Source organism: Acomys russatus, chromosome 7 (genome assembly GCF_903995435.1).
Source record: "Acomys russatus chromosome 7, mAcoRus1.1, whole genome shotgun sequence".
In the NCBI taxonomy this organism is placed as follows: domain Eukaryota; kingdom Metazoa; phylum Chordata; class Mammalia; order Rodentia; family Muridae; genus Acomys; species Acomys russatus.
The window spans coordinates 53,972,842-54,000,105 of record NC_067143.1 but is presented as its reverse complement, the minus strand read 5'-3'; the positions used below and the strand labels follow the sequence as shown (position 1 = coordinate 54,000,105).

General features: G+C 44.5%; 1 protein-coding gene across 4 annotated transcripts in view; it reads left to right on the top strand.

Annotated features, from left to right (window-relative positions):
• The window catches only part of Rnf121 (ring finger protein 121), a 53,312-nt gene that overhangs the window by 24,325 nt on the left and 1,723 nt on the right, over positions 1–27,264 (top strand). For 2 of the 4 annotated variants that reach the window (XM_051149081.1, XM_051149082.1), the window contains exons 3-8: positions 296–437; positions 12,496–12,650; positions 16,360–16,467; positions 19,215–19,335; positions 25,387–25,520; positions 26,046–26,147. In XM_051149081.1, the coding sequence (XP_051005038.1) occupies positions 296–437; positions 12,496–12,650; positions 16,360–16,467; positions 19,215–19,335; positions 25,387–25,520; positions 26,046–26,147 (762 nt within the window). Of the gene's footprint in view, positions 1–295; positions 438–5,471; positions 5,549–12,495; positions 12,651–16,359; positions 16,468–19,214; positions 19,336–25,386; positions 25,521–26,045; positions 26,148–27,264 lie in introns of those variants that run through there. The other 2 variants (XM_051149083.1, XM_051149084.1) reach the window with 2 other exon arrangements.

The following is a 27,264-nucleotide window of genomic DNA, read 5'->3' as shown; positions in this document are numbered from 1 at the left end:
GCATGGGTCTTAGCTCCTAGTTCTCATGGTACCCTTCAGTTGAAAAGCCCAGAGTTGCTGGGCATGGTGACCCACACCTTTAATTCCAGCACTGAGTTTGAGGCCAGCCTGGTCTACAGAGTGAGTCCTAGGATAGCCAGGGCTTTGCAGAGAGACCCTGTCTCAAAAACAAACAGATAAGTGAAAAATCCCAGGGCCGTGTTCTGAGCTATGGGCTAGAAGAGACCCAGGCAGCACTGCTCCTTTACCTCCACACTGTTTCTTCCTTGACTCACCCTATCTGTTTGGCTTTCAGGGTCGAACATGCACGAATGCATGCCAAACATCGTGGCCACGAAGCCATGCACGCTGAAATGGTCCTCATCCTCATTGCTACCTTGGTGGTGGCCCAGCTGCTCCTGGTACAGTGGAAACAGAGGCACCCCCGTTCTTACAATGTAAGCCACTTCTCACCTCCTAAAAATGCTCTTTGAGACAGACTCTCATGACACTCAGGAAGGCCTTGAACTCACTATGTAGATGAGGAGGACTTTGAACTCATGATCTTCCTGTCTTTATCTTCCAAGTTCTAGAACTACAGGTGTGTACCACTATACCTGGCACCCCTCACTTTTTAGTTATCAAGAGTCCCTAAGTGTCCCAGGGTCCAGCTTGACCCAGGGGACATATAGACAGAAAAAAATAGTAGCAGTGAATTTTCAGCATGGAAGGATGTGAGTAGTTTGTTGGGGATACATATGTGTGTCTCTAAGAGGCAAGTGATTTGGGGAAAACAAGGGTAAAGCATGAGACTACGCCTTGTTTGCTTGTTTATTGGATTGTTGTGAGACGAGGCCTCACTGCTCTGTCTCTCCTAGAACTCGCTGTGTAGACCAGGCTGGCCTCAAACTTACAGAGATCTGCCTTCCAAGTGCTGAAGTTGAAGGCATGTGCCACCACTCCCAACCCAACATTGAACTACTTTTATGGCCAGAAAAAGTAGATACTTTTCAACATTGTGAGACAGATCCATGAAGGGAATTCAGTAGCCATTCATTTGGAAAGGAGATCACTTGACAGGGAAAGCCAATACTAGTTTTGGTCTTTTTGTTTTTTTAAGATTTATTTATTTAGCCGGGCGTGGTGGCACATGTTTTTAATCCCAGCACTCAGGAGGCAGAGGCAGGCAGATAGCTGTGAGTTCCAGGCCAGCCTGGTCTACAAAGCAAATTCCAGGACAGCTAAAGCTACACAGAGAGACCCTGTCTTGAAAAAAAAAAAAAAACCCCAAAAACCCAAAACAACCCAAAAACCAAAACAGTGGATGGTGCTTGAGTAATGACATCAGAAGTTGTCCTCTTGTGTGTGTGTTTTATATACATAGTTTATATACATATATACACATATATTTATATATATGCACATGTACTCACACGTACATAAGAAAAGCAAGAATGATAAAACTCAGGATTTGGATCTTGGTACCCTTGTATGAGAGGGAGATGGGAGAATAAGATAAAAAAGAACACAGAGTTAAATATAAGTAATTTTGGTTGTTTCACTAAATTTGTTGTTGTTTTTGAGACAGGGTTTCTCTTTGTAACAGCTCTGGCTGTCCTGGACTCACTTTGTAGACCAGGCTGGCCTCGAACTCACAGCGATCCACCTGCCTCTGCCTCCCGAGTGCTGGGATTAAAGGTGTGCACCACCACGCCCGGCAGGTGCTGTTTTACTATATGTTGACTGGTAGTTTCAGTTGAGTCCTGATTGAAAAGGGTAATAAGCAGAGATACATGGCAATTGCAAGCAAAAGTATGTCTGTTAAATATATGGCAATGTCTTTAGCATGCAAGGGAATTGAAATGACTCCCTGGAAAATGCCTTGTTAAGGGAACACACTGAGGCCGTTGTTAAGTAGCAGAGGTACTCAGTGTTTGAGGTAGCCATGGGAACTTTAAAACAGTGTGTTTATGGCACGCCAGAAAATGATGGAGCTGAGAGATAAGGCTTATGTTTCTTCCCAACTGAATACAGTTTTGTTTTTCACTAGTGCAGGTTGGCAGCCCGGCCCATGTGACCCCCCAGTGGAAAAACACTGGTCCTGTTCTTCTAAGTGAGAGTTTTCATCAGTGACTATTGGCATTTTAGGCCAGTTTATTCTTTGTGTGGTGAGGGGCTGTACTGTGCATCACAGAATGTCAGGTGTGTTACGCAGGGTTCTCTAGAGTAACAGAACTTACAGAATGAATCTCTCTCCAGCTAGTCCAACAATGGCTGCCTTTGAAGAGAAGGTGCAAGAATCCAGTAGTTGTTCAGCCATAAGCCTGGATGTCAGCTGGTCTTCAGTACACACTGGAATCCAGAAGACGTAGGCTCCAGTGCTAGTGAGGGAGTGGACTTGCTGTTGAGGGTGAGAGCAAGCAGGCAAAGAGCAGAAGCTTCCTTCTTCCATGTCCTTCCTTCTGCTCCCAGCAGAAGGTCTTCCCACCTCAAAAGATCTGAGTTAAAGGTGTGTCTTCACATGTCAAAGAACCAGATTAGAAGAGGATAACCCCACTTGAAATGATTTAATTAAGCAAAACTCCCTCATAGGTGTACTCAGCCATTTTGGGTTTTAGTTCATTCCAGATGTAGTCAGGTTGCCAGCCAAGAACAGCCATCACATCAGGGATCCAGAGGCTCTCCCCAGTCACACCAGCACCTTTCAGAAGCCATCCAAGTGTGTGTCCAGGCTTTGCACTCTGCTTCGCACAGGAGTCCCTGATGAGCAGCTCTGCTCTGCACTGGAGGAGCAAGGATGCTGCCAGCTCTGAGATTGGTGGCCAGCAGGGGTGCTACCCGCTGACCTCTAACTTAGGTGCTCTTGGCATTACTTGCTGGCTGTAGTTTAGGAGCTCAAGTCTTGTTTATCATGGTCAAAGGAGAGATAGTTCAAAGTAACTTACTTGAAACAAGATAACACTGTTTCCTTTTTCTAAATTTCATAAATGCTATTTTCATTTCCAGCAACAATAAAAATACCCTAAATTACTTATAGTTTACACTTGATAACCATTACCCAAAAAAGGGTTTTTCTTGGCTAGACATGCACTAGTGTACCTGGTGGTGATAGGCAGGTCCAACACCACAAAGCAAAAGTGCTATGAGGACAGGGGCATGGCTCAGAGAAAGAGGGCTTGCCTAGCATGTACAAAGCTGCAGGTTTAATGCCTGCTACTAACAAGTAACAACAAAATGGCCTAGTGAGGTGACTCTGAGTAGAGCTCCTGAATATAGACCTGATGACCCAAGTTTCAGCTCGGTCTCCCAGGAGGTGGCTGGAGAGAACCCACTTTAGTTGCCCTCTGGCGTCTACATATGTGCACACAGATAATATATACACACAGATAATATGTGCACACCTGCATCATGCGCTTGCGCTCTCTCTCTCCCCCTCCCTCCCTCCCTCCCTCCCTCCTTCCCTCCTCCCCTCCCTCCCTCCCTCTCTCCCTTCTTCCCTCTCTCCTCTTTCCCTCCCTTCCCTACCCTTCTCCTTTTCTTTCCCTCCTCCCTTCCTCCCTCCCTCCTTTCATTCCTCCATCTCATATACACTATATAAAAACAATCAAGTATTCTAAAACAAACAAATAGCCAAACTACTATATAAGATAGGTCATGGATTTCTATCCACTTTCCAGACTAATAAATGATGAAGCAGAATTTGAAGTAATTTGTTGGGATAATATGATTGTTTTTTGTTTTGTATTTTGGCTTTTTGAGACTACGTTTCTCTGTGTAACAGAGCCCTGGCTGTCCTGGAACTTGCTTTGTAGACCAGGCTGGCCAGACTCACAGATATTCATCAACCTCAGCCTCTGGAGTGCTGGGATTAAAGGCCTGGTACACCATGCCTGGCTATGTTAAATTGTAAAACTAGAACCCAAACTAATCTAGCTATTGTTATGATTGTCGTTGTTTGTATATTTTGGTTTTTTTTTTTTTTTTTTAATGATCTCATATAGTCCAGACTGACCTTTAACTCACTATGTAGCTGCAGCTGATCTTGAAGGCATAATTCTCCTGCCTTTTACTCTCCCAAGTGGTGGAATTACTAGTATATGCCACTGTGTCTAGCCTTAAAACTGATTCTTTTTTCTTTTTTATTGTTTTATGTATATGGTTGTTGGTTTTTTTTAAAGATTTATTTATTTATGCATACAGTGTTTTGCCTACATGTCACCTGCATGCCAGAAGAGGGCACCAGATCTCATTATGGTTGTGAGCCACTATGTGGTTGCTGAAAATTGAAACTCATGACCTTTGGAAGAGCAGCCAATGAATGCTCTTAACCTCTGAGCCATCTCTCCAGCCCCATGTGTATGGCTGTTTTGCCTGCATATGTGTCTATGCACCACGTGCTGCGGAGGGCAGAAGACGACATCAGATCCCCTGAAACTGGAGTTTAGACAGTGTGAGATACTATGTGGGTGCTGGAAATTGAATATGGGCACTTTAGAAGAGTGGTCAGGTGTTTTAACAGATGAACCATCTCTCCATCTCCTCTCTTTTTTTTTTTTTTTTAAGTGCAGTGTCTTTTTTCTTTTCTTTAATATTTATTTATTTATTATTTATATGGTATTCTGTTTGCATATGTGCCTGCACTCCAGAAGAGGGCACTAGATCTCATTTTAGATGGTTGTGAGCCACCATGTGGTTGCTGGGAATTGAACTCAGGACCTCTGGAAGAACAGAAGGTGCTCTTAACCTCTGAGCCACCTCTCTAGCCCTCTCCATCCCCTCTTTAGGTGTATGCACACACACATGTGTAGTACTAGTACTTTTTTTAATTATTAAAGTTTATGTGCGTTAGTGTTTTACTTGTATGTATGTGCATTACGTGCCCATGGAGGCCAGAATAGGACACCAGATCCTCTGGAACTGAAGTTACAGGGAGTTGTGAGTTGCTGTGGATGCTGGGAACCAAACCTAGGCCAGTGCTCTTAACCTTTGACCCATCTCTCTAGCCCCAAAATCTGATTCTGGTGCTGCTGCTGCTGCTCTGCTGCTTCTGCTTCTTCCTCCTCTTGCTCCTCTTCCTCCTCCTTCTTCTCCTCCTCCTCCTCCTCCTCCTCCTCCTCCTCCTCCTCCTTGGCCTCCTCCTCCTCCTCCTTTGAGACAGGGTCTCTCTGTGTGGCCTTGGCTGTCGTGGACTCACTTTGTAGACTGGGCTGGCCTCGAACTCACAGTGATCCACCTGCCTCTGCCTCCCTGAGTGCTGGGATTACAGGTGTGTGCCCCCATATCTAGTTTAAAATCTGATTCTTAATAGGTTTTTTTTTTCTTTCAGAGGCCTTAGGAGATTATTACTTCCTACCTGTCCTAGACATTTCTGCTTTTAGAGCTCCTGAGTTTCCTTCCTTAATGGCTGCCTGAGTCCTTTCCTTGAATCTTAAGTACATTTACAAGCCCCATTTTGTTAGTCATTTCATCATTTAACCTCCCCTGCCTTTCAGGGTTCCTTCACAAACTCAGGATGAAGGCAGGGAGGCTGCTAGGGAGACAGAAGATCTGCATTGGAAACCTACTCCAGGTCAGACTTGCTTTGGCTTCTGTGTAGTTTTCATCATCTATTCAGATTCTAATATTACTTACTCCTTAGCTCCCTCAGGGATGTTAAGATAAATGAGAAGTTTATGCCTGGAAAAGTATCTGTCCTATTTTTAAAGATCTCCAAGGAGAAGCTTTCATCATTTCTGTCTGCTACCAAATATAGTTTGTTTGCAAGCCCCACCCTGAACAGCTGTTACTTCCTGGGGTGGATGAGCAGCTGACTCTCCTACCTGGAACCCTGCAAAGTAATGCAGATTTCCCCCTTAGACTTAGGCATTAAGAGGAGGCCAGGTGTCATGGCACACACCTTTAATCCCAGTATTTAGGAGGCAGAGGCAGGTGGATCTCTGGATCTCTGTGAGTTTGAGGCCAGCCTGGTCTACAAAGCAAGTCCAAGACTTGCCTTTGTTACACAGAGAAACCTGTTTCAAAGAACAAACATCAACAAAAAAAGCCAGGTATAGTGGTGCGCACCTTTTATCCCAGCACTCAGGAGGAGAGGCAGGCAGATCTCTGTGTGTTTGCGGCCAGCCTAGTCTACAGAGTGAGTTCCAGGACAGCCAGGGCTGTTATACAGAAACTCTGTCTCCAAAAACCAAGCCAACCAAACAAACAAACAAACAGAAGAGGATTTCTTGGGTCCCATTTCTATGAGAAAAGAACATGTAATAAAAACTTGGAGTTGTACACACCAGCCTCCTTGCAAGCTATCTTCACTATAGGCTCATTTCTCACCATTTCCTCAAAGACTGCTTGTCAATATGCCATGCTCCCACAGGCCTGAAACACTCACAATCCCCTTCTGCTTCTGGACTTAGGAGGCCATTAGACAAAGATTAAATCGTGCCTCCTTTGGTCTCTCCCCTGTGGGTCGAGTGCTGCTCTTCTGTCCTTGTTGACTGCTAGGGCTTATGCCACTCTAGAATTTATTTTGAGAGAGTTAAGTTTTTGTTTTTCTTCAGTACACTTAAATAAATCCTTGAGGGAGATTCATTACTCATATTGAATTACTCAGTCCTTAGCGTGTTGTCCAGTGAGTGTTTGTTAAATGGCCACTTGACTGATTCTTATTTAGAGAGGGACCAGCTTGGGAAAGAAGCTGTGGTTCTAGGTAAGATACCAGTCTTAGGACACTGGGAGTAAAAAGTAACGCTTCTCTAAAAGACAAAATCTGGACCCAGAGGCAGGAGAGACACATGAGCTTCATCAGTAGCATATGTTAGGGAAGTGATGGTTGCCTTTGGAAACAAAGATGGCCATTTGCTACCAGTGCAGTAGGAGGAAACTGCCAACTGCATCTCTGCCGTATAGACCATTCTAGCAAAGTGTGATCTTGCCAAGTCAGAAACGACTAGACACATCTGCTTATTGGGCCTGTTCCCAGATAGCTCTTATGGCCACTGTTTTTTTTGTATATTTACAAGTTGCTAAGGCCCCAGTGACAGAACAGAGAACTCTCATCTTGAGTATGCTTTTAGTTAGGCAGCCTGAGGTTGCCATGGCATTTTGGCAGTGGTCTTGGCAACTGAAACCCCTCAACATGCTTTCCATGAGCCTCTCTCAAGTCACTCTTTTTCTATCCTATGCTGGGGCAGCCTGGGAGATTTCTTTGCTTCATATTAAGCAAATATGAATATTTGCAATATTAAGCAATAGAGTATTCCATTTAGAAACCTAGAGATGACTTTGTTCATTCTGAGTTTTTTTGTTTGTTTTTGTTTTTTAATTTCCATGTTGGTTACCTGCGTGTTTGCTCTGCCCTAAGCTATATGCTATCCATAATTTAGTAAACAAGTCCTTCATGCTCTTAGCTATTTAGAGATCACCTGCTATAAAATGATCAAGATGCCATGCAACAAATCTGGTATCAAGGGAGTTTATTGTGTGTTGGGTCCTGGCCTGCTGGAAAAATCAAATCAGGGTTCACCTGAAAGAGGGAGTGGGGATTGAAAGTAGGATACAGAAACGTGAGAAATAACGAATCAAGTCAGGACATTTCTGATCAAGATTCACTTTATTGCCGACTAGCAGGAACATATATAGAGCAAGGTCAATAGGGTCTATTCTTATCTCACTCACCCTAGCCCCTGGGCAAGAACGCAATAGACTAAATCGCTCCCTGTAGAACTTCCTAGTTCTCTGAGTAGTTCTCTGTGAGAACTTCCTAGATCCTCTGGGTGGTTTCAAGTTGGGACTTTCCTACTTCTCACAAAAGTAGATAGTCCAAGGATAGCCTAGAACACAAGACCTCATGAGGCAAAGGTCAGCAACTCAAAGGTCACAGCATACAGCCTAAGCACAGGATTTCTGACATGGCAGAATTTGGCATGGCTTCTTCCCACAATTGTGGGAAAGGGAGAAAGAGAGAAGAGGATGCCCATAAAAGAGAGAAGAGGATGCCCGTTGACAGAGAGAGAAAGAAACAGAGACAAAGAGAGGGAGTGAAACCAAGAGAAAGTATAAGAGGCTGGCAGGGGTCCTTTTGATCTGGTATGCACCTGCTGCTGCCAGGTGATGACGTAGGCCCCTGAAAGGCAGGCTTGCGGAACTGCCTGTGAACTACCATCACCTCATACAGAACTCTCCCCAGATAGTTCCTGTCCACACTGCTGCATCTCTCCTCTGAACAGTTCTGTCAGTACCTGAAGCTCTGCATAGCTGCCTAGTTCATATATTGGAAGAGAGGTCCGGGCAAAGATTTGCCTTATTTTATGCAGACACAAGTGTTTATTTTAAAACTGTTGAACTCAGTGTGTCTCTGTAAACCTTGCTACCACTGCCAATATTACTATTAAATGTTTTCCTTAATGAAGGTTAAACATGGGAGCAGAGAGAAGGGGCTCAGCAGTTATGAGCACTTGTTGCTCTTGCAGAGGACCCAGGTTCCATTCCCAGCACTAACGTAGTGGCTTGCAACCATCTATAATTTCAATTCCTGGGGATCCAACCCCTTCTTCTGACCTCCTCAGCTACCAGGCATACATATGTACATGCAGGCAAAACACTTTATACATAAGCATAAAGAAATCTTTTTTTAAAAATCAAAAGTGAAGTTTAAACTTATTACCCAAGGGCCTAGGAGTTGGCTCAGCAGGTGAGAGTGCTTGCCACCAACCCAGTAACTGAGCTCAGCCTTTTGATGTCATGTGGTAGAAGGAGAGATTTTTGTTTCTTCTCGCTCATTAGCTTTGTCCACAACCTATTCAGTTTCTTTGTTTGGCAGAATTGTACAAAATACATGTTCTCCATCACTGAGATTTTTTTTTTTTCTTAGCTCCTAATGTGTTTGTATTGATTTGTTTCTGGTGGTACCTTGTTCTATATAATGTGTGAAAAAATATGTATTTTATGATACATTGTCTTATAGTGCAAACTCTCTCTGAAAATCAGAGAAAAACAGATTCAGTGATTAATGAAGCCCCTGCCCCCAATTCAATTAACTAGCTACTGTTCAAGCAGTGGTGCTATTTCTTCTCTGTAGTCTTTTAGACTTTTGTTGCCTCCAAATTCAGTTTTATTGGGAACTCATTTACTACCTGTTTTTTCCTTGAAAGGGTTTTGTTTTGTTTTGTTTCTTTCTCCCTACTTCTAAAGTTTCTAGCTAGGTGGTAGTGGTGGTGTATGCCTTTAGCCCCAACACTCAGGAGGCAGAGGCAGGTGGATCTCTGAGCTTGAGGCCAGCCTGGTCTATAGAGCGAGTTCCTGGACAGCCAGGGACACACAGAGAGCCCGATCTTGGAAAAGCGCCCCCCCCCCAAAGTTTTAAAATAAATTTTTATATTTTAAGAGAAAAAAATTAAAATAAAATTTACCTTGACCTCTAAGACTGGGCTGGTTGTTTTTATACAATGTCTCAGTTTTTCTAAAAGCTAAAAGGAGCTCAGGAATTCCTGGTTTATTTTTTGTTTTTGTTTGTTTGTTTGTTTTCAGAAGATAATGTGGGCATACCTTTTGATTTGATTCTTTCCTAATCTCTGGGCTTACTATTTTGCAAACAGTCCCAATGAACCTGTTAATTGTGGCTGGGCATGCTGGCACATGCCTTTAATCCCAACACTTGAAAAGTAGAGGCAGGAGGATCTCTGTATCTCTGAGTTTGAGACTAACCTGGTCACTAAAGCTTGTCCAGGACAGTCAAAACTACATACACAGAGAAACTCCGTCTTTAAAATAACAAACAAACAAAAAACAAAACCCAAGCAATGTGAAGCACAGACTCTTCTTCTCACTTTTAATATGAGTCTAGTTGTTCAGCCCCTAGTTCAGTCTGTGGTTGTCTAGTACAATGTCTTGTTTGTTTGTTTGTTTGTTTTTTGTTCTTCCCAGTGTTTCTTTTCTTTTTTCTTTTTTCTTTTTCCCCCGAGATAGGGTTTTTCTATGTAGCCTTGGCTGTCCTGGACTCACTTTGTAGACCAGGCTGGCCTTAAACTCATAGCTATCTGCCTTCCTCTGTCTCTTTGAGTGCTGGGATTACAGACATGTGCCACCACACCTGGCTTCTTCCCAGTTTTTCTTTTTCTTTTTTTTTTTTTCGAGACAGGGTTTCTCTGTGTAGCCTTGGCCATCCTGGACTCACTTTGTAGACCAGGCTGGCCTCAAACTCACAGTGATTTGCCTGCCTCTGCCTCCTGAGTGCTGGGATTAAAGGCGTGCACCACCACGCCCGGCTATCTTCCCAGTTTTTCTTTCTTTCTTTTTTTTTTTTTTCGAGACAGGGTTTCTCTGTGTAGCCTTGGCCATCCTGGACTCACTTTGTAGACCAGGCTGGCCTCGAACTCACAGCAATCTGCCTGCCTCTGCCTCCCGAGTGCTGGGATTAAAGGCGTGCGCCACCACACCCGGCTATCTTCCCAGTTTTTCTTAAACTAGCACCTGGATCCTAATTTGGGCAGCCATTTGTTGGTACATTCTGTTGTGTCTGTGCTTTTAATTTGAGGCCAAGGTATGTCAGAGTGCTTCCCTAGCAGGTCAGTTGTGGGCTCCAGTGTGGTAGCACTGAGACTCAGGCTGCATGTTTCACACACAGTAGCCAGCACTCTTGGTCTCAGCAAATAATGAATCTAACAACAAGTCTCTGCTCACCACCTCATTCCCTGTACTCAGGGTTGAACCTTAATACTCACGCACACTAGCCAAGCACTTTCCCCCTGAGCTATCTTCTCTGTCTTCCTGTCTGTTTTATCTGTAAAGTAATACTGAAACACTACGGCAGAGCCTTGGGAAGGTGGTTAGTGGGTAAACGTTGGTCAGACAAGCATGAGGACCGAGTTTGGATCCCTACTATTCAAGTAGAAGCCAGGAGTGCCAGATAGCTTCTAAGACCCCAAAGATGGGGATGGGGACAAATGGATCCTGAGGCTCACTGACTAACTAGTAGAGCCAGAACAGTGAGCTCCAGGGTCACCGAGACCCTGTACCAAAGACTAAGGCACAGGAGAAGCTAGAGAAAGACACTGGATGGCCCTCTCTGGCTTCCTGCACTGGTAAGTACACCTGTACGCATGTGCGCGCGCACACAAATTAAGACAATAAAAGCAAAGCCTTAATATGTATGAAAATGTCTCAAGAGGGGCAGGAACAGTGCCTAGCGTGTACAACATCCAGGGGTCCATCCTAAGTGTTCCATAGACCAGGTTTAGCAGTGGGCCACCTGCATTCCCAGCACTTGGAAGCTGGACACAAGAGGATTAGAAGAAGCTCAGTGTGATGCTCGGCTAAGAATTCAAGATCAGTTTAGGAAAAATGAGACCCTGGATAAAAAAAAAAATTGTAATGAAATCCACTATTTTATATACTAACTTAAAAAATAAATAAAACAAAAAAGAATTCCCCACAAACAAAAGCCAACGACATATTTTCTGACCACAGGAGACTCTATAAGAGAGTGGCAGCTATAGACAAGTGAACTGGAAGCTCCATGCTGCACTGCCAGTGTAGCGGCTCCCATGGTGTCTTGTGGCCTAAGAATGCTTGAATGTGCTGTTAACACATATCTAATTTCAAAGTAAAATATTGTATTAATGACTTCAGTATTTTGTGGCTGGGGACGTGTCTCATGGGTAGGACACTGTGCTTCATGTGCAAGGCCCTGGGTTCACTGCATAGGCACAGAAATGTGCCTATCCATTAGGGAATTTGATTTCAATTTAGTCTTACTTTGCTTTTAATTTGTTTGTCCACATTTATTGATACCTTTTGTGTACCAGTTCCCTGGCATTGCATTCTATTATGTGCAGTAAATAGTTGACTATGGCCTAGTCACTACCCAAGAATAAATTCAAAGCCTGTTTCATGCACTGAGGTGATATACACTGAAGTGATGGTGGAAAAGAAAATGCTTTGGGGCACTAGGTATTCATAACTAGTTCTGATTGCAAAGGAGACCAAAGGCTTCAGATGTCTTGAAAAGCAGAAAGGGAGGCAGGAAGGCTATTGTAGCCCAAGAGGAGCAAGTTGATTTAAAGCATAGGGAATTAGACCAGTTAGTCCCACCATGGGTGTCGTCTCCCGTTTTTACTCATGGGTGCAGGAAACTAACGAAGTTGGAGAAGATGGGTAAGAGGTCGCAAGAGCTCAATGGAAAGCAAACCCTGTGTCTACAGTACAGTTTAATGAAGGATGAAGTGGGGGAGCCAGGCATAGTGCCAGCTCTGTCATTTTGATCACACTAATGGCGTCATGTTTACACAAAATTGAAATGTCACTGGGTGTGGTGGCACATGCCTTTGATCTCCGCACTTGGCAGGCAGAGGCAGACGGATCCATGTGTGTTCCAAGCCAGCCAGGGCTGTATAGTTGAGACCTGATTCAGAACAATAGCAACAGGAAAGGAAATGTGAGAGAAGAGTAGGCAAAGCACACAACATAGTGGCCAGGGGCGTGCAGCGGGAGCCGGCTGCAGCTGAAGTGCCTGTGTTTGTGTTTCAGATGGTGACCCTCTTTCAGATGTGGGTTGTTCCCCTCTATTTCACAGTGAAGCTGCACTGGTGGAGGTTCTTGGTGATCTGGATCTTCTTCTCCGCTGTCACAGCCTTCGTTACCTTCCGAGCCACGCGGAAACCTCTGGTACAGACAACCCCCAGGTGAGAGTGTGGGTAGAGGAGGAGAGCTGGCTTTTCTTTCCTCTTTTTTAAAGATATTTTTAAAATTATTCTATTTACTTTTGTGTTTTACCTCCATGTATGTCTGTGTGAGGGTGTCAGATACCTGGAACTGGAATTATAGATAGTTGTGAACTGCCATGTGGGTTCTGGGATTTGAATTCGAGTCTTTTGGAAGAGTAGCCAGTGTTCTTGACCACTGAACCATCTCTCCAGCCCCAAGATTTATTTTTTAAAATTGTATCTGTTTTGAGTGTTGCCTACTTGCATGTGTGTTTTGCCCACAGAAGCCAGAAGAAGGCATTAGATCCCCTGCAACTGCAGTTACAGATTCTGGTGAGCTGCTCTGTAGGAACCAAAACTTGGGTCTCCTGCAAGGACAGCAAATGCTCTTAACCTTGGAGCCATCTCTCCTGCCCTCAAGCCTGCGTTTCTTGAAGTGACTGTGTTGGAAAGCATGGGAGAAAGATTGGTTTAGAATGAAAAACAAAAAGCCCTCACCCACCCTTTTGTTGTCTGCCAAAATGAGTTGGTGCAGGGCCTCTGTAAAACAAGCTGATTGGGAGACCCACTCCCCTGGCCACAGGTTCAGAATTCCGAATACGCCCCTATCCTTTACTTGATGATCTGCATCAAGATCTGTTAGTGTTAAGAAAACACAAAACAAACAAGCTTTTGCCATCACTGTGCTCTCATTTTAAGTACCATTGTCTTCTGTGACCCCTTCTCTGAACCCCTAATTAGATTTTCCATTATGCTTTCTATTAAGACCCTGTAGTTTACTATCATAGAACCCATCAGAATTTACAACAAGATGTTATTTTGAGTATCTGTCTCCCTGACTAAACTATGAGATCAGGACCCACATCCACTGTGCTGGTAACTGTACATCCAGGCCTTGCCATAGGGTCTGGCACATACTAGCTTACTCTGAATTTTTGTTGAATGAGTGAATATCAGTAATGAATAGCACTTCCTTCTTCTGTAACAGAGCTACTGCCTCTATAATTCTTTGTTTTATCAAAATGTATTTTTGTTCAATCCTCCCAACCAGCTTGTGAGGTCATTTAAGATCCATGCCTGACAGAAAAAGATATTTTTCTCACTCATTTCATTCGCTCAACAAGCGCCTGCTATGCGCCACTGGGGACACAGGGCTGCGTAAGACATGCTCCCTGCCCTCAGGGAGGAGAGGGTCGAGAAAGCACCTGTTGGGTGCATTTGGGAAGTGCCATGAGAGGTCTGCGTGGGCTTAAGCCTACCAGGGGAGCTGGCTGTCCTCACCAAAGTCTCCCAGCTTGCAGACCACTCTTGAGCTTCATATGTTCTGTTTACTGCACACCTTTCTCTGACCCTCTAAGTTTCACTAAGAGTGAAGATGGTGGTCTAGAAGCTTCTCCGTGGCATCTCTAGACCCAGAGAGTAGGTACAGGAGCTAGTGCCAAGTAGATATGGGGTTGGAATATGTGGCATTGTAACTTGTGAGCAATAGGTCCTTACCTTTCCAAGCCTTTCAACCCTAAAAATGTGATAAGTTCTCAATTTCATATAAAGTGATTTTCCAAAATAAAAGGCACACTTTCACATGTGAGTGACCAAGTGTTGGGCATGGTGATATAGGCCTGAGCCCCAAGGAGACAAGATTGTGAGTCTGAAGTCAGCCTTGGGCCGCAGTGAACCACTTGAAGGACAGCTGAGGTTACACACAGTGAGATGGTTCAGCCAGTAGAGATGCTTCTTAGTCACCTTAGGTAACCTAAGCCTGCTGACTAGTTTGATTCCCAGAACCCACTCCACAAAGTTTCCCTCTGTCCTCCACACAAGGGCCACATATATACACACGAAGTTACCAGTGGCAAACAATATTAATGTCTAGCTGAAATGACTGAAATATTGTTAGTAATATGGCAACTTCTTTTTATAATAGTAAATAACATTGATGGTGCTTCCCAGTTTCATAAATGACCTTATTTATTCATCTAACTTTAATAAATATATTACAAGAAATTGGCTCTAGCTGAGCACAGTGGTGCACGCCTGTAATCCCAGCATTCAGGGAGGCAGAGGCAGGTGGATTTCTGTGAGTTTGAGGCCAGCCTGCTCTACAAAGCGAACCCAAAGTGAGAAAGGAAGTGCTTTTGCTCATTTGTGCAAAGAAGTGAACTTACTTCAGAATTAGGATTTGACTTATGTGAGCTTATTTAGCAAATAACAGTTTACTAATCCAAGATAAGTAGTAGAAGACCTAAATTTCCGTGTCTTTTCTGCTGTCTCTTTCCCGTATAGGTGGGTGACATTTTCTGTTCAACACTTCAAGATAGTTGGCACCTTTCCCACCCTAGAAGCTGCTTAGCCAGAGCTGGAAAGCATAGGCTGGAACCTAAGTGTCCATCCAGGGGTCTAGCTGAGATGCAGTAAGTTAGTTCTCGGGAAGAAAGAAGGCTTGGGCCAATTATTCAAGCAAATTACTAAACTGCTCATTTGTTATTATCTCAGATAGGATGGTTTAACGACTGCTTGGGCTAGGGTTTCTGTTCCTGTGATGAGACACCATGACCAAAGCAAGTTGGGGAGGAAAGGGTTTATTTGGCTTACACTTCCATATCGCTGCTCATCACTGAAGGAAGTCAGGACAGGAACTCACACAGGGCCAGAACCTGTAGGCAGGATCTGATGCAGGGGCCATAGAGCAGTGCTGATTACTGGCCTTCTCATGGCTTGCTCAGCCTGCTTTCTTACGGAACACAGACCCACCGGCTGCCCGGGAATGGAGCTACCCACAGCAGGCTCCTCTCTCCCACATCAATCACTAAGTAGGAAAATGCCCTACATGCTTGTCTACAGCTGATCTTCTCAGTGAGATTCTCTCTTCTCTGATGACTGTATGGGGTCAGTTTGACACAATACTCTCCAGTGCAGTGGCTCCTGGTGTAGGGGACCACCTGCAACAGTTACAGAGCTCTGGTTCTTACAGAGACTCCTCTCTCCTTCCTGAATCCAGCTGGAGTTCACTGCTCAGATTCCACATTGCTCATTACTTAGCCCTGGGGTATACTGCATACCTTCAAGGATGTGAAAAACCCCACTCTGCTCCAACAACACAAAGCATGCACATTAATTCAAGGGTACTGTTTGAGTGTCTTCCTCATTTCTTCTCCAAAGAAATATGTCACTTCAGAAGCAAATTCATGAGACATCATTCCTAGTATTATTGGCCTTATGGACAGGAGCAAAGCTGTAGTCAGACTAGCCAGACCCAGGCCTGCAGCCAGTTCTGTCTTCAGCTCATCTCCCCTTGTCTCTGTTCTGACTAGAACAGCAAGCCTGTACATGTTGTGTTCTCAAGGCTCTTAGTTTTTTACCTCTGTACCCAGCTAACCTGCATTAGAGAGGGCAGAACTGGCCTAGGGCAGCTGTGACTTTCATTTGCTTGAGTCTGAAACTCATTTTTCAGGATCTCTTTTCTTGGCTCAGGTCCAGGAAGACACAGCGCATTCTTGGGTATGATGATTTAGGGCCATTTACGCAATTGAGGATGTGAACAGCTTTTGGCAGTAACTGGTGCCCAAGAAATTCTGAGCGTTGAACCTGGTGCCCCATTGATGTGAGAAGGAGGGTTTCTCATGATTGAGTGGCCCCTGAGGCCACGGTTCTGTGCCAGCTGTACTAACTTTTTATCTCCTTCCTCCAGGTTGGTTTATAAATGGTTCCTGCTAATCTATAAAATCAGCTATGCCACTGGCATTGTTGGCTACATGGCCGTCATGTTTACCCTGTTTGGTCTTAACTTACTATTCAAGTGAGTACCCTTTGCTTTTACATCTTCCTGGTGTTTGGGGAGGAATGGCTGTAAGTCCTGGGCATTAAAAAGAGAACAGGGTACTAGATGCAGCCCTCTGTTTTGCTGTCAGAAAACATGGAATGTCTGAATACAGACAAAAGGAAGAGTCCCAAGTCATTTGCATTTCCTAAAAATTGGTATTCAATGGAAAAGTATAACAAAAGTCAGCATAGTAACCAGTTACCGACAATTCCATTTCCTAAGACTAGTTTTTATCTTTGTACACTATTCTGCCTGACTAGATCAGGAGCTAGCAAGCTTTATCCTTTGGATCAAAACAGCCTATCATGTGTTATAGTAAAATAGTTTTTTTTTTTTCATCTGTAATCCAGGCTGACCTCAGACTTGACTTCTCCTCCGCAGCCTTCTTGACGCTGGGATCATAGGCTTGTACTGTCACACTTGGAACACAGTCATTCACATCATTTGTTAATTGTCTGAAACTGATTTTGCACTCAAACAACAGAGTTGAATAGCTGTGACAGAGACCATTTGGGCCATACAACCTAAAATATTTATTTGGTCCTTAACAGAAAAGGTTTGCAATTCCTTAGGCTCTGAGCTTAGCTGGCCACACTGAGAACAGGTCTACTTAGAAGACACAAGAGAGGAAGCACAGCAGAGCAGCGCTGCAGGGACCTCCATAGTAGTCCCAGAGGTGAGGTGTGACATACTGTCTACACTGATGAGTGCCGGCAGCACACCGGCCTGGGGGCCCCGCCTCTCCAGGAACATGTTTTATTCCATGAGTGTCCTCGTCCACAGGCAGAGTTGCCAGACTTCATACTTGCCAGACTTCAGGGAAGTAGTCTAGAATGGTACCCTGTGGGCAGTTAAGTCCTGCTCTGTTGTTGGGCGTGTGGGTTCTTCCATTCAGTGCTATCATGGGCACAGCCCCAGCAATAAGTGCTGTTGCTATTTGCTTCCTGTTGTCATAAGTTTTCTAGAAGATCTACAGCACTTTACAGGCCCTCTTCCCACAGATGAGCTGAAGTCAAGCCGTCCTGAGCTTAGAGACCAGAGAGTGCAGTCAGTCAGTGGGCAGCAGAGGAAGAAATGTGTTCACCTAGATGAAATGGTTGATACTGAGTGGGCTGTAGATCCAGAGAGTCCCAGGCCAGCCTGGGGATGTGTGCCTGTCATCCCAGTTACTAAGAGGCCAAAGCAGAAGCATTGAAAATACAGCCTAGGCAGTCTGGCTCAAAAATAAAAATAAAAATGGGCCGTGGATGCAACTTAATGGTAAAAGGCCTAGATGGGCAAAGTTAAATCCTCAGTACTGAATACGGGAAAAGAAAAAAGAAAAGAATAAAAAAGAAGAGGAGGAGGAGTCCATGTCTGCGACAGTGATTAAAGATCAAGTCTTAATTTATGGCTGGAAAAACCATTGCCTTAGTGTTCTACTGCTGTGAAGAGACCATGACCACAGCAACTCTCATAAAGGAAAGCATTTGACTGGGGGCTGGCTTATAGCTTTAGAGATCAGTCCATTATCACATTAGTTTAAAACTAATTAGTTTTTGGACTAATTAAGTTAGTCCATACAGGTATAGCACTGGAGCACTAACTAGGAGATTTACATCCTGATCTGTAGGCAGCAGGTGAGGAGAGAGCACACACGCATTCATAGACTCCAGACTGTATGTTATTGGTCCTAGAAGTTTTAAACTAATGTTATAGGAAAGATCCATATTTTCCTAGTAAATAGGCTTGAACCAAAACTTAATTTTGATGACATTATACCGAATATGTACTTAGACACCTATTCAGTAATAACAAATAATTACTAGTTTTATATATGCTTTTAAACTATTTTTGACAAACTCTGTAAAATGGCAAATGTTTTAGGTTGTGTGGGAGAATAAGGAAAACCTAAGCTATTATGTGTAGTACTTATAGATAACGAGAGAAAATGCCTAGCACACCGGCTGCCCTGCTTCCCTGGGGGTACAAGGGCACATTTCACATATGTGAGATGCTTTGAACAATTTCTGTCAGTTCAGACATTCCTAGGAGAGACTGGCAAGAGCTAGAGGGTTGTTTCAGTCTTTGCTTCAGTTCTACTTAGGGCGTAGATGTCCTGCCTGGCCTTTGATGGGTCCAGCCAAGTCAGTTTGGGTAGCTAGCTGCAGGTGAAGACATTCAGCAAGCTACTTTTTGTTTTGTTTTTTGTTTTTTTGTTTTTCGAGACAGGATTTCTCTGTGTAGCCTTGGTTATCCTAGACTCACTTTGTAGACCAGGCTGGCCTCGAACTCACAGCGATCGCCTGCCTCTGCCTCCCGAGTGCCCCACCACACCTGCCCTCAGTGAGCTACTTTTTTAAATGAAATCCCCGTTACTTGGTATCCAGCATTTACCAGTAGTGGCGTTGTTAACACATAGCTCCTGAAAGTCCTCCAGGCAAGCACGAAGCCTAGCTGTGTGTCATGTCAGGCTGGAACTACAGCCAGAGTTGAGACTAGGGACCAGTTTGTGGGGCAGTGATACACTAGCTTGGTCTTTGCAGCTCATAGTAATGGCTTTCTCAAGAGATGTTGTGGACCGTATAAAAACAGCAAACAGATTTGTTCATAATTTACTAACACTTGTTCTAGCTTTTGAGTGATCTGGCTAAATTTAGACTTTTCCTTGAGTGTCCCCAAACAGTAATCCAAAACAGTTGTGTCTCAGGGCAGGCCTCACTGCCAGGGTGCTTCCCATGCAGGGTTAAACCAGAAGATGCGATGGACTTCGGCATTTCTCTTCTCTTCTATGGCCTCTACTATGGAGTTCTTGAGCGGGACTTTGCAGAAATGTGTGCAGACTATATGGCATCCACCATAGGGGTAAGTTCACCGATGCTTTTTTTTTTTTTTTCTCCAAGATAAGGTCGTGCTGTCTATGTCACCCAGACTGGTCCTTGGACTCAGAATTAGACTCAGAAGCAGTAAGATTACAAGTTTGTACCACCATGCCCTGTTATCTGTGCTACCTCTAAATTGTTGAGGTTAACATCACTTACTTGATGTAAGACAAAGGCACTAAAATGAGACAAGCCACATAAAACCCATTAGTATGCATAGAGATTGCTTTCTTGAAATTTAGAAAGTCAGATTTTACATGTACCCTGGAATATGCTTGGGCCTTGCGCTGTATGTTAAGACTTAAAAGGTATAAATAAAACATGTGCCCCTCCCTGAGGAACTGTTGGCAGTTCATTTTGCTAGTGAAGAGGCAGTTATTTTATTCAGTGGTATAGCCATTGGTAACTTTTCTTAGGCAGGCAACACTAATTAAACTCAGTAGATCACACACATAAAATCTGAATGTAAAAATAAAACATGGCCCTTGCTCCAAATAACTTCACTTACTAATGAGAAAAGTAATATATTAAAGTGATACACAAACATAAAAGTATGGCTGTATGCAGTATTGTGAAGGAAAGGTACATGAAGGAACGATGCCGGGAACACATGTGACCTCACTGACCTCAAGATGGCGTTCTCAAAAGAATTACTTTGAAGCTGACTTTAACATGAGTAGGGGTAAATGAAGTGTGCGCTGGTCAGAGGGAGTAGCATCCACAAAAGTCAGCAGGATTGAGTGTGGGCAGGGTTTGTTTGTTTGTTGGTGTGTACACATGCACATGCCTTTGGAAGCCAGAGGACAGCCCTGTCATTCCTCAGGAACTGCCCACCTTGCTTTTTAAAACACAGTCTCTCACTGACCTGGGCTTGCTGAGTTGTCTCAACTGGTTGGTCAGCAGAGATCTGTCTCTACCTTCCCAGCATGAGGATTATAAGTGTGCACCATATCTGTTTTTGTTTGTAGTATATATATTTGCTTGTGTGTGCACAGGCATATGAGTGTGTGTGTGTGTGTGTGTGTGTGTGTGTGTGTACACACATGGGTGCAGAGACCAGAGGTCAACTTGAGGTGTCATTTCCATTTTATTTATTCTTTTTATTATTGCTTTTTGTTTTGTTTTTGTTTTTGAGACGGGATCTCTTTTATGTAGCTTTGGCTGTCCTAGAACTTCTCTCGACTAGGCTAGCCTCAAACTCACAGAGAGCTACCTGCTTCTGCTTCCTAAGTGCATTTTATTTATTTATTTATTTATTGTTATTATTGTCTATGTGTATGATGTGTGGATGTGCATGTGCTGTGGCTTTTGTGTAGAGCAGAGAACACATTTGTGGGGTTGGGTCTCACCTTGATCGAATTCAGGTCATCAGGCATGCATAGCATGTGCTTTACCTCTGAGCCATCTCAACTGTCCTCCACTTTAATTTTTGCAGTAAGATCTGTCACTGAGCCATGAACTCATCAATTAACCTAGGATCCCTGGCCAATGAGATCCAGGCATCACCTGTCTATGCCCCTACTCCTCTCCTGCAGGGAGTCTACACATGTACACAGCTGTACGCAACGTTGTTTTTTGTATTTTGTTTGTTTTAATGTGGGTACTCAAGATCAGATTCAGGTGTCTGTGCTCATGCAGCAAGCTCTGTCCTGACTGAGCTGTCTCTGTGTCCTGAAAGGGTAGATGTTTTTGAGAACTAATGCTAGTTTCTAGAGAAACAGTCAGTAGATGAGAGAAAAACCTTGTAGGCCAAAGATTGTAATCTTATTTATCATGGTATTTGTGTAGGATGATGGGGACAGTGCACAGCAGAACGCCTATCTGCACGTCAGAGAACAGCTTTGTGTATTCAGCTGTCTCCTTGTGCCTTTAGGTGTACGCCAGGTGCTGAACGCAGGCCGTCAGATCTATGTAGTCTGCCCAAAATTGTAATTTTTTACTAAAAACACTGAAGGACTAAAGAGATAGCTTAGCAGTTAAAATCACGGTCATCTTTTCCAGAGGACCCAGATTTGATTCTTAGCACACAGCCATCTGTAATTCCAGTTCCAGGGGATCCTACGGTCTCTTCTGGCCTCTCTGGACACCAGGCACACACACATGTGGTACACACACATAAATGCAGACAAAATTCTCATACACATAACACAATAAATGATAAAAAAAAAAAACAAAACAAAAAAAACACTGAGAGGCTCAAATAGAAAATGACTATCAAATTCACATTAAACAATGATGATTCTGGCTGCTGGGTGGAAAACAGGCTTTAGAGATGGGTCCACATTAGACCAGACCCTTTGAAGAGGCAGTTGCAGGGCTCTGGGAGAGATAAAGGCACGTTAGATAAGATGGTTGAACAGGAAGAAGTGACTAGCTGAGGATTATTGGGGAGGTAAGTCTGACAGCATATAGTTTGGTCTCAGAGCAGAAAGAAATGTGGGCATGACAGTGCCTTTCCCATCATGCCTTGTCCAGGGACAGGCACTGCAGGAGGTTAGGTGAACAACTGCCTCAAGCTTAGAATATGGGATGCAACAACCAAACCAAAAGACCCAAGTAAACATCCCTAGTTGTTTATATTAGAAGCACATATTTTAGTATGTTTTTGTTTTGTTTTAATGTATATGGATGTTTTGTCTCTATGTATGTGCACTGCAGAGGTCAGATGACAGTGTCCGATCTCTGAAACCAGAGCTATGTATGGTTGGGAGCTCCCTGTCGGGGCTGGCAACTGAACCCGGGTCCTCTGCAAGAGCAACAGTGCTCTTAACTGCTGAGCCATCTCTGCAGCCCGTTTTGCTTTTTATTTTGTTTTGGGGGTTTTTCGAAACAGGATCCTCTATGTAGCCTTGGCTGTCCTGGATTTGCTTTGTAGACCAGGATGGCCTTGAACTCACAGAGATCCACCTGACCCTGAGTGCTGGGATTACAGGTGTGTGCCACTGCGCCTGGCTTCGTTTTGGTTTTTGATAAAAGGTGTGTGTGGGGGGGAGGGAGACTATCTGATCGGTGCTGTGACGGAATCTGTATATTCCAACCTTGCGTTTGTCAGCCAACTCATTCTCTTATTTGTGCAAGCAACAACCATAAACTTTTACAGGACAAGCAGGTGGCACCTCTTTACAAGTACTCAATTACCTCCTTCTCCTCCTTCTAGTAAGGTCTTAGGGTCTCTCCCCCTGCCCCTCCCCCCCACCGCCTGCCTTTCCCTGGTACTGACCTTTTTTTTTTTTTTTTTTTTTTTTTTTTACTTCATGCATTTTATTGATAGTCTATATTTTAAGTCTGCTGTATGACATCGTACATAGGGAAAAAGCTTCCTAAAAGATAGCTATTAATAATCAAACCGGATTTAATGACTAACCTTTCGAGGTCTCCTTCTGCATTAAACAAGTTAAATTTTAGCGGGTGTAAAGCACTGTACAAAAAGTTGGGTACATTCTCAAAATTGAATACAGGGCTTCCCAAGCAGGAGTTTGCTCGATCAGATCCTGGAGAAGGGTGTTTCATTCAGGTTTAAATGGTAAGGAAATGAGAAAACAGACAAAGCAAGCCAAACTCACTCCCCTGTGCTTTTTTGAAAATCTTTCCCCGAGGTCAGGAAGCCCTGGTATGACCATCACTTTGGTCTTTACACAGCATGCACACACGTGCTTTATGTCCAAAGACTTAAGGGCAGTGACCATTCTATTCCGTCTCTAAATTCAACTTCTTAGTACCTCCTGAGCGGACTCATGAGTGTTTTTGCCGTCTGTCGCCAGCTTATTTCACTTGTATAAAATCTCCAGTGTTCATTCATATGCTAGAATTACCTTCCTTTAAAGTTTTATTACAATTTTTTTTGTTTGTTTTCAAGTATGTGGGTATTTTGCCCCATGCATTCTTAGTGATCGCAGAAGTGCGTTAGTTATAGAAGTTCTGAGCCTCTGCGCACACGTCTGTAATCCCAGCACTCGGAGAGGCAGGCGGATCTCTGTGAGTTTGAAGACAGCATGGTCTACAAAGCCTGTCTCACAACTTTTAAAAAAAAAAATGAAGAAGAGGAGGAGGAGGAGGAGGAGTTGTTGTTCTGAGCCACCATATGAGTGCTGGGAATCAAACCTCAGTCTCTAGAAGAGCAGCTAGTCCTAGTAACTGCTGAACCATTGCTCCAGCCCCGGTTTCCTTCCTTTTAAAGGCTGTGTAGTATTCTGTTGTACTGCACACATGGTCGGCCTCAGCCAGTTTTTAATCTTCTGTATATTCTAAGGCCACAGCTTCTGTCTCTATAAAGGAGTTCTAGTTTATTTTATAAATGTATGCCCAAGTTACCTCAGAGCCAGAAACTAGGCCAGTTTATCACCCATGGATAGTGCTCTGATCTTATCGCCTTGTGGTTAATTGAGTTCAGGGTTCCTAGAAATAAAACTAAGGTTTTATAGTCTTATCAGCAAGCATTCTCAGTTCCTCTCCACTGGGCTGCATTAGTTCGTTAGAACGTTTTCCTTTCACTTCTATGAAGATGTCTGCCGTATGAACTAAAGTAACTTAAATTGTCACGGGATAGTGGATAGAGCCTGGCTTTTCCATAGGGCCACTATGAAGCCATAAGCTAATCACTGTCATTTCTACTCATGTTAGAAGTTATTCTGGGGTGGAAGGATTGTGAAACGTTTTGTGGTACTTTCTTCCTCTGAGGGAGTTCCTGGTGAAGCTCTTTATGTGGTGCAGTGGGCCACTCGTTCTGCCTCGCTCTGAGAAAGCCTCTAACTGAGGCTTATCAGAGTTCCTGGACAACACCAGAACGGCAATGTGTGCTGTCCTTACTACTGAAATAGTGGAGGGAACTTGGGTTGGCCTAGCCTTTTTTCTGGTGTCCATTTTTAAACTGTTTATTTTGTGTGTTGTTAGTGTTTTGTGCACATGCATTTCTTTGTACCATGTGCATGCCTAGGTGGTCTTGAACTCAGATCCATTTGCACCTGCCTGCTGAGTGTCGGGGTTAGGATACACCATGCCTGGCCTGCCCTGCTCTTAAGAGAGCTGTGTGCCATTGTGCGGGTTACTTTTCCTGTCTCTGCCAGGTACTTTCTTGATTTATTTGGGAGTTTTGGAAACAGGTTCTTACTATGTAGCCTTACCTAGTCTGGAAGCACATCAATATATTAATTAATTAATTAATTAATTAAAAGGCTGGGTGTGGTGATGTACACCTTTAATCCCAGCGCTCAGGAGGCAGAGGCAGGCAAATCTTTGTGAGTTCAAGACCAGCCTGGTCTAAAAAGTGGGTTCTAGGACACCCAGAGCTGTTACACAGAGGAACCCTGTCTTTAAAAATAAACAAATAAATAAATAGTAATGGTTAATCCACACAGAGAGGAGCTTTTCCTGTGAGGAGCAAGAAACAGGGCAGTAGCCAAAGGTGAAAGTGGCCAAGAAAAGGATTTTTTTTTTTTTTTCAAACCAAGGTTTCTCTATGTAGCCTTAGCTGTCCTGGACTCACTTTGTAGACCAGGCTGGCCTTGAGCTCACAGCAATTTGCCTGCCTCTACCTCCCGAGTGCTAGGATTAAAGGCATGTGCTCAGTAAAAAGGACTTTTTAAAAAATAAAAATATAATTCTAAACCTGGTACGGTGGTGCATGCCTGTGATCCTTGCACTCAGGAAAGCAGAAACAGGTGAATCCCTGTAAGTTCGAAGCCAGCCTGGTCGACAAAGCAAGTCTAGGACAGCCAGGACTACATACACTGTCTCAAAACCAAAACCAAACAGATAAAAAAAGAAAAAAGAAAAAGAGGGGAAAAGTGAGCAGTCTCTCCACTTCCTGACTGTACATGCAGTGTGACCCCTTTCCCAGGCAGACAGATTCTTTTCTTGGGTCTCTCTGTGTAGCCTTGGCTGTCCTAGACTTGCTTTGTAGACCAGGCTGACCTTGAACTCACAGCAATCCTCCTGCCTCTGCCTCCCAAGTGCTGGGATTTAAAGGCGTGCACCACCAAGCCTGGCTTAGATTCTTACAGCTTTTCTGGTTTTCCTTCCTGCTCTCACCCTCTAGTTCTACAGTGAGTCGGGCATGCCCACCAAGCACCTTTCAGACAGCGTGTGTGCTGTGTGTGGGCAGCAGATCTTTGTGGATGTTAATGAAGAAGGCATCATCGAGAACACATACAGGCTTTCCTGTAATCACGTGTATCCTCCCTGTGCTGCACGGCTCCTGAGCCCACACTCCGCCATGGTGGGAAGAGGGTGGTCGCTGTGCCGTGTTGTCCTGAGTTGGAGTGTAGGCGAGCCAGGACAGAAACTACAGCTTTCCTTACCCTTTCTTCCAGCCTGGCACCCTTCTCCTTCGGTAACAGGTAGTTACAGACTGCCAGGTCACGGAGAGCCCAGGCTGTAGCGGCAAGGCTGCTCAAGCTGGTGCCTGTCACAGGGGAAGGAACCCTCAATGGAATGCTGCAGTTTAGAGTCCAGTGCCCTAGTCAGAGTAGCTACTGAGCTCCCACTCTGTGCCACGGTGGGAGTTGTGTTATCACTGCCCTCACTCTGCTGTGAGGAGCATTGAGAGCAAAGGGGCCTGCCCCAGATTGTACAGCTGTAAGACGTGAAGCCACGATCTGAACCCTCTAGAGCTGATGCTCTGGCACTTTGAGAGCCAGGATGGGGCTAACGTGCCAGTCTGGCTTTCAATCACTTCCCTTGACCAATGCTGCTCAGATTCCATGAGTTCTGTATCCGAGGCTGGTGCATCGTGGGAAAGAAGCAGACATGTCCCTACTGCAAGGAGAAGGTGGACCTGAAGAGGATGTTCAGCAATCCGTATCCTTTGGGTCCTTGCTGAGAGTGGGTGGTGGGAAGAAAGTACTGGCGGTGTCTCGGTCCTCTTGAGGCCATCCTGCTGCCTCCAACCTAGAATTTGCTTACCATTCAACCTGGCTTCTGTCCTGGGGAAGTGGGGTGTGACATGAGGCAGGCCAGAAACTCAGCTTCTCATAATTGCTAGTGGGAACAGCCACTGTCACTTGCCATGTGTCTGCTTCCTCTCTAGCAAGCCCTTTGCCTGTATCGTCGCTCTTGACTCCCTAGCAGTGTCCACAGTTAGCTCACCAGCGAGTGATGCCTTACCCAGCTGTGTGACTGGAGAGCGCAGAGCCTTTACTGTTCGGATGGCCTCCTCCACTCACTTCTAGTGAAGGACCTGTTTGACTTGGCACTGTCCTTCCTACCCAGCCATTTCTCTGGCCCCACACTCACTTCCTGTGGGGTCCAAGGATCCACCTCTGTCTCAGCTCCTATCCCAGCTGCCTTTGTGGCCTGTGGTTTCCATTCCCCTCCCTCTGTATACCAGCAGGACTGTTGAGAGGACATCATGTTCCTAGTACACTGCCAGTCTCTAAACAGGACACTGGCCTTTCCCATTTCAGGTTTCCCAAGGCCAATCTAGAACACTTATGAATCTCTGGCCTTGCTGGGGCTTGCAGCCGCTCTTAACTCTTAGAGACCTAGATGCCTCCACCCATTTCAGAAGCTGCTCTGTGGCTTTTCCTCCCAGCGGGGCTGCGCAGGCTTCTTTCCTCTCTTTAGACCCCTTTCCTTACATTTAGATGTTAATAGGAAAGAAAACAAAAGACTTTCTGGCTTCAGTGGGGCCTCCTTTCAAGTCTCTGTCAGGGGTGGGCTCCTTATGAAAAACCTATTGGCTCCTTTACCCTCTGACTCTGTCCTGTCCTGTGACTATTCCTGGGTGGGGTATGAATAAGCATCTACTCACCCCAGATCGTGAACCACCCAAGTCCAACTTAGTGACCCAGTGAGTTTCACTGGTATTTCTTACAGGAGTATGGGTAAGGAGTTCTTTATAGGGGGAGAAATGACTCAAAGACAGCTGCACCACCAAGGGCTACCACAGGCGATGTCTCCTAAAAGCCACAAATCT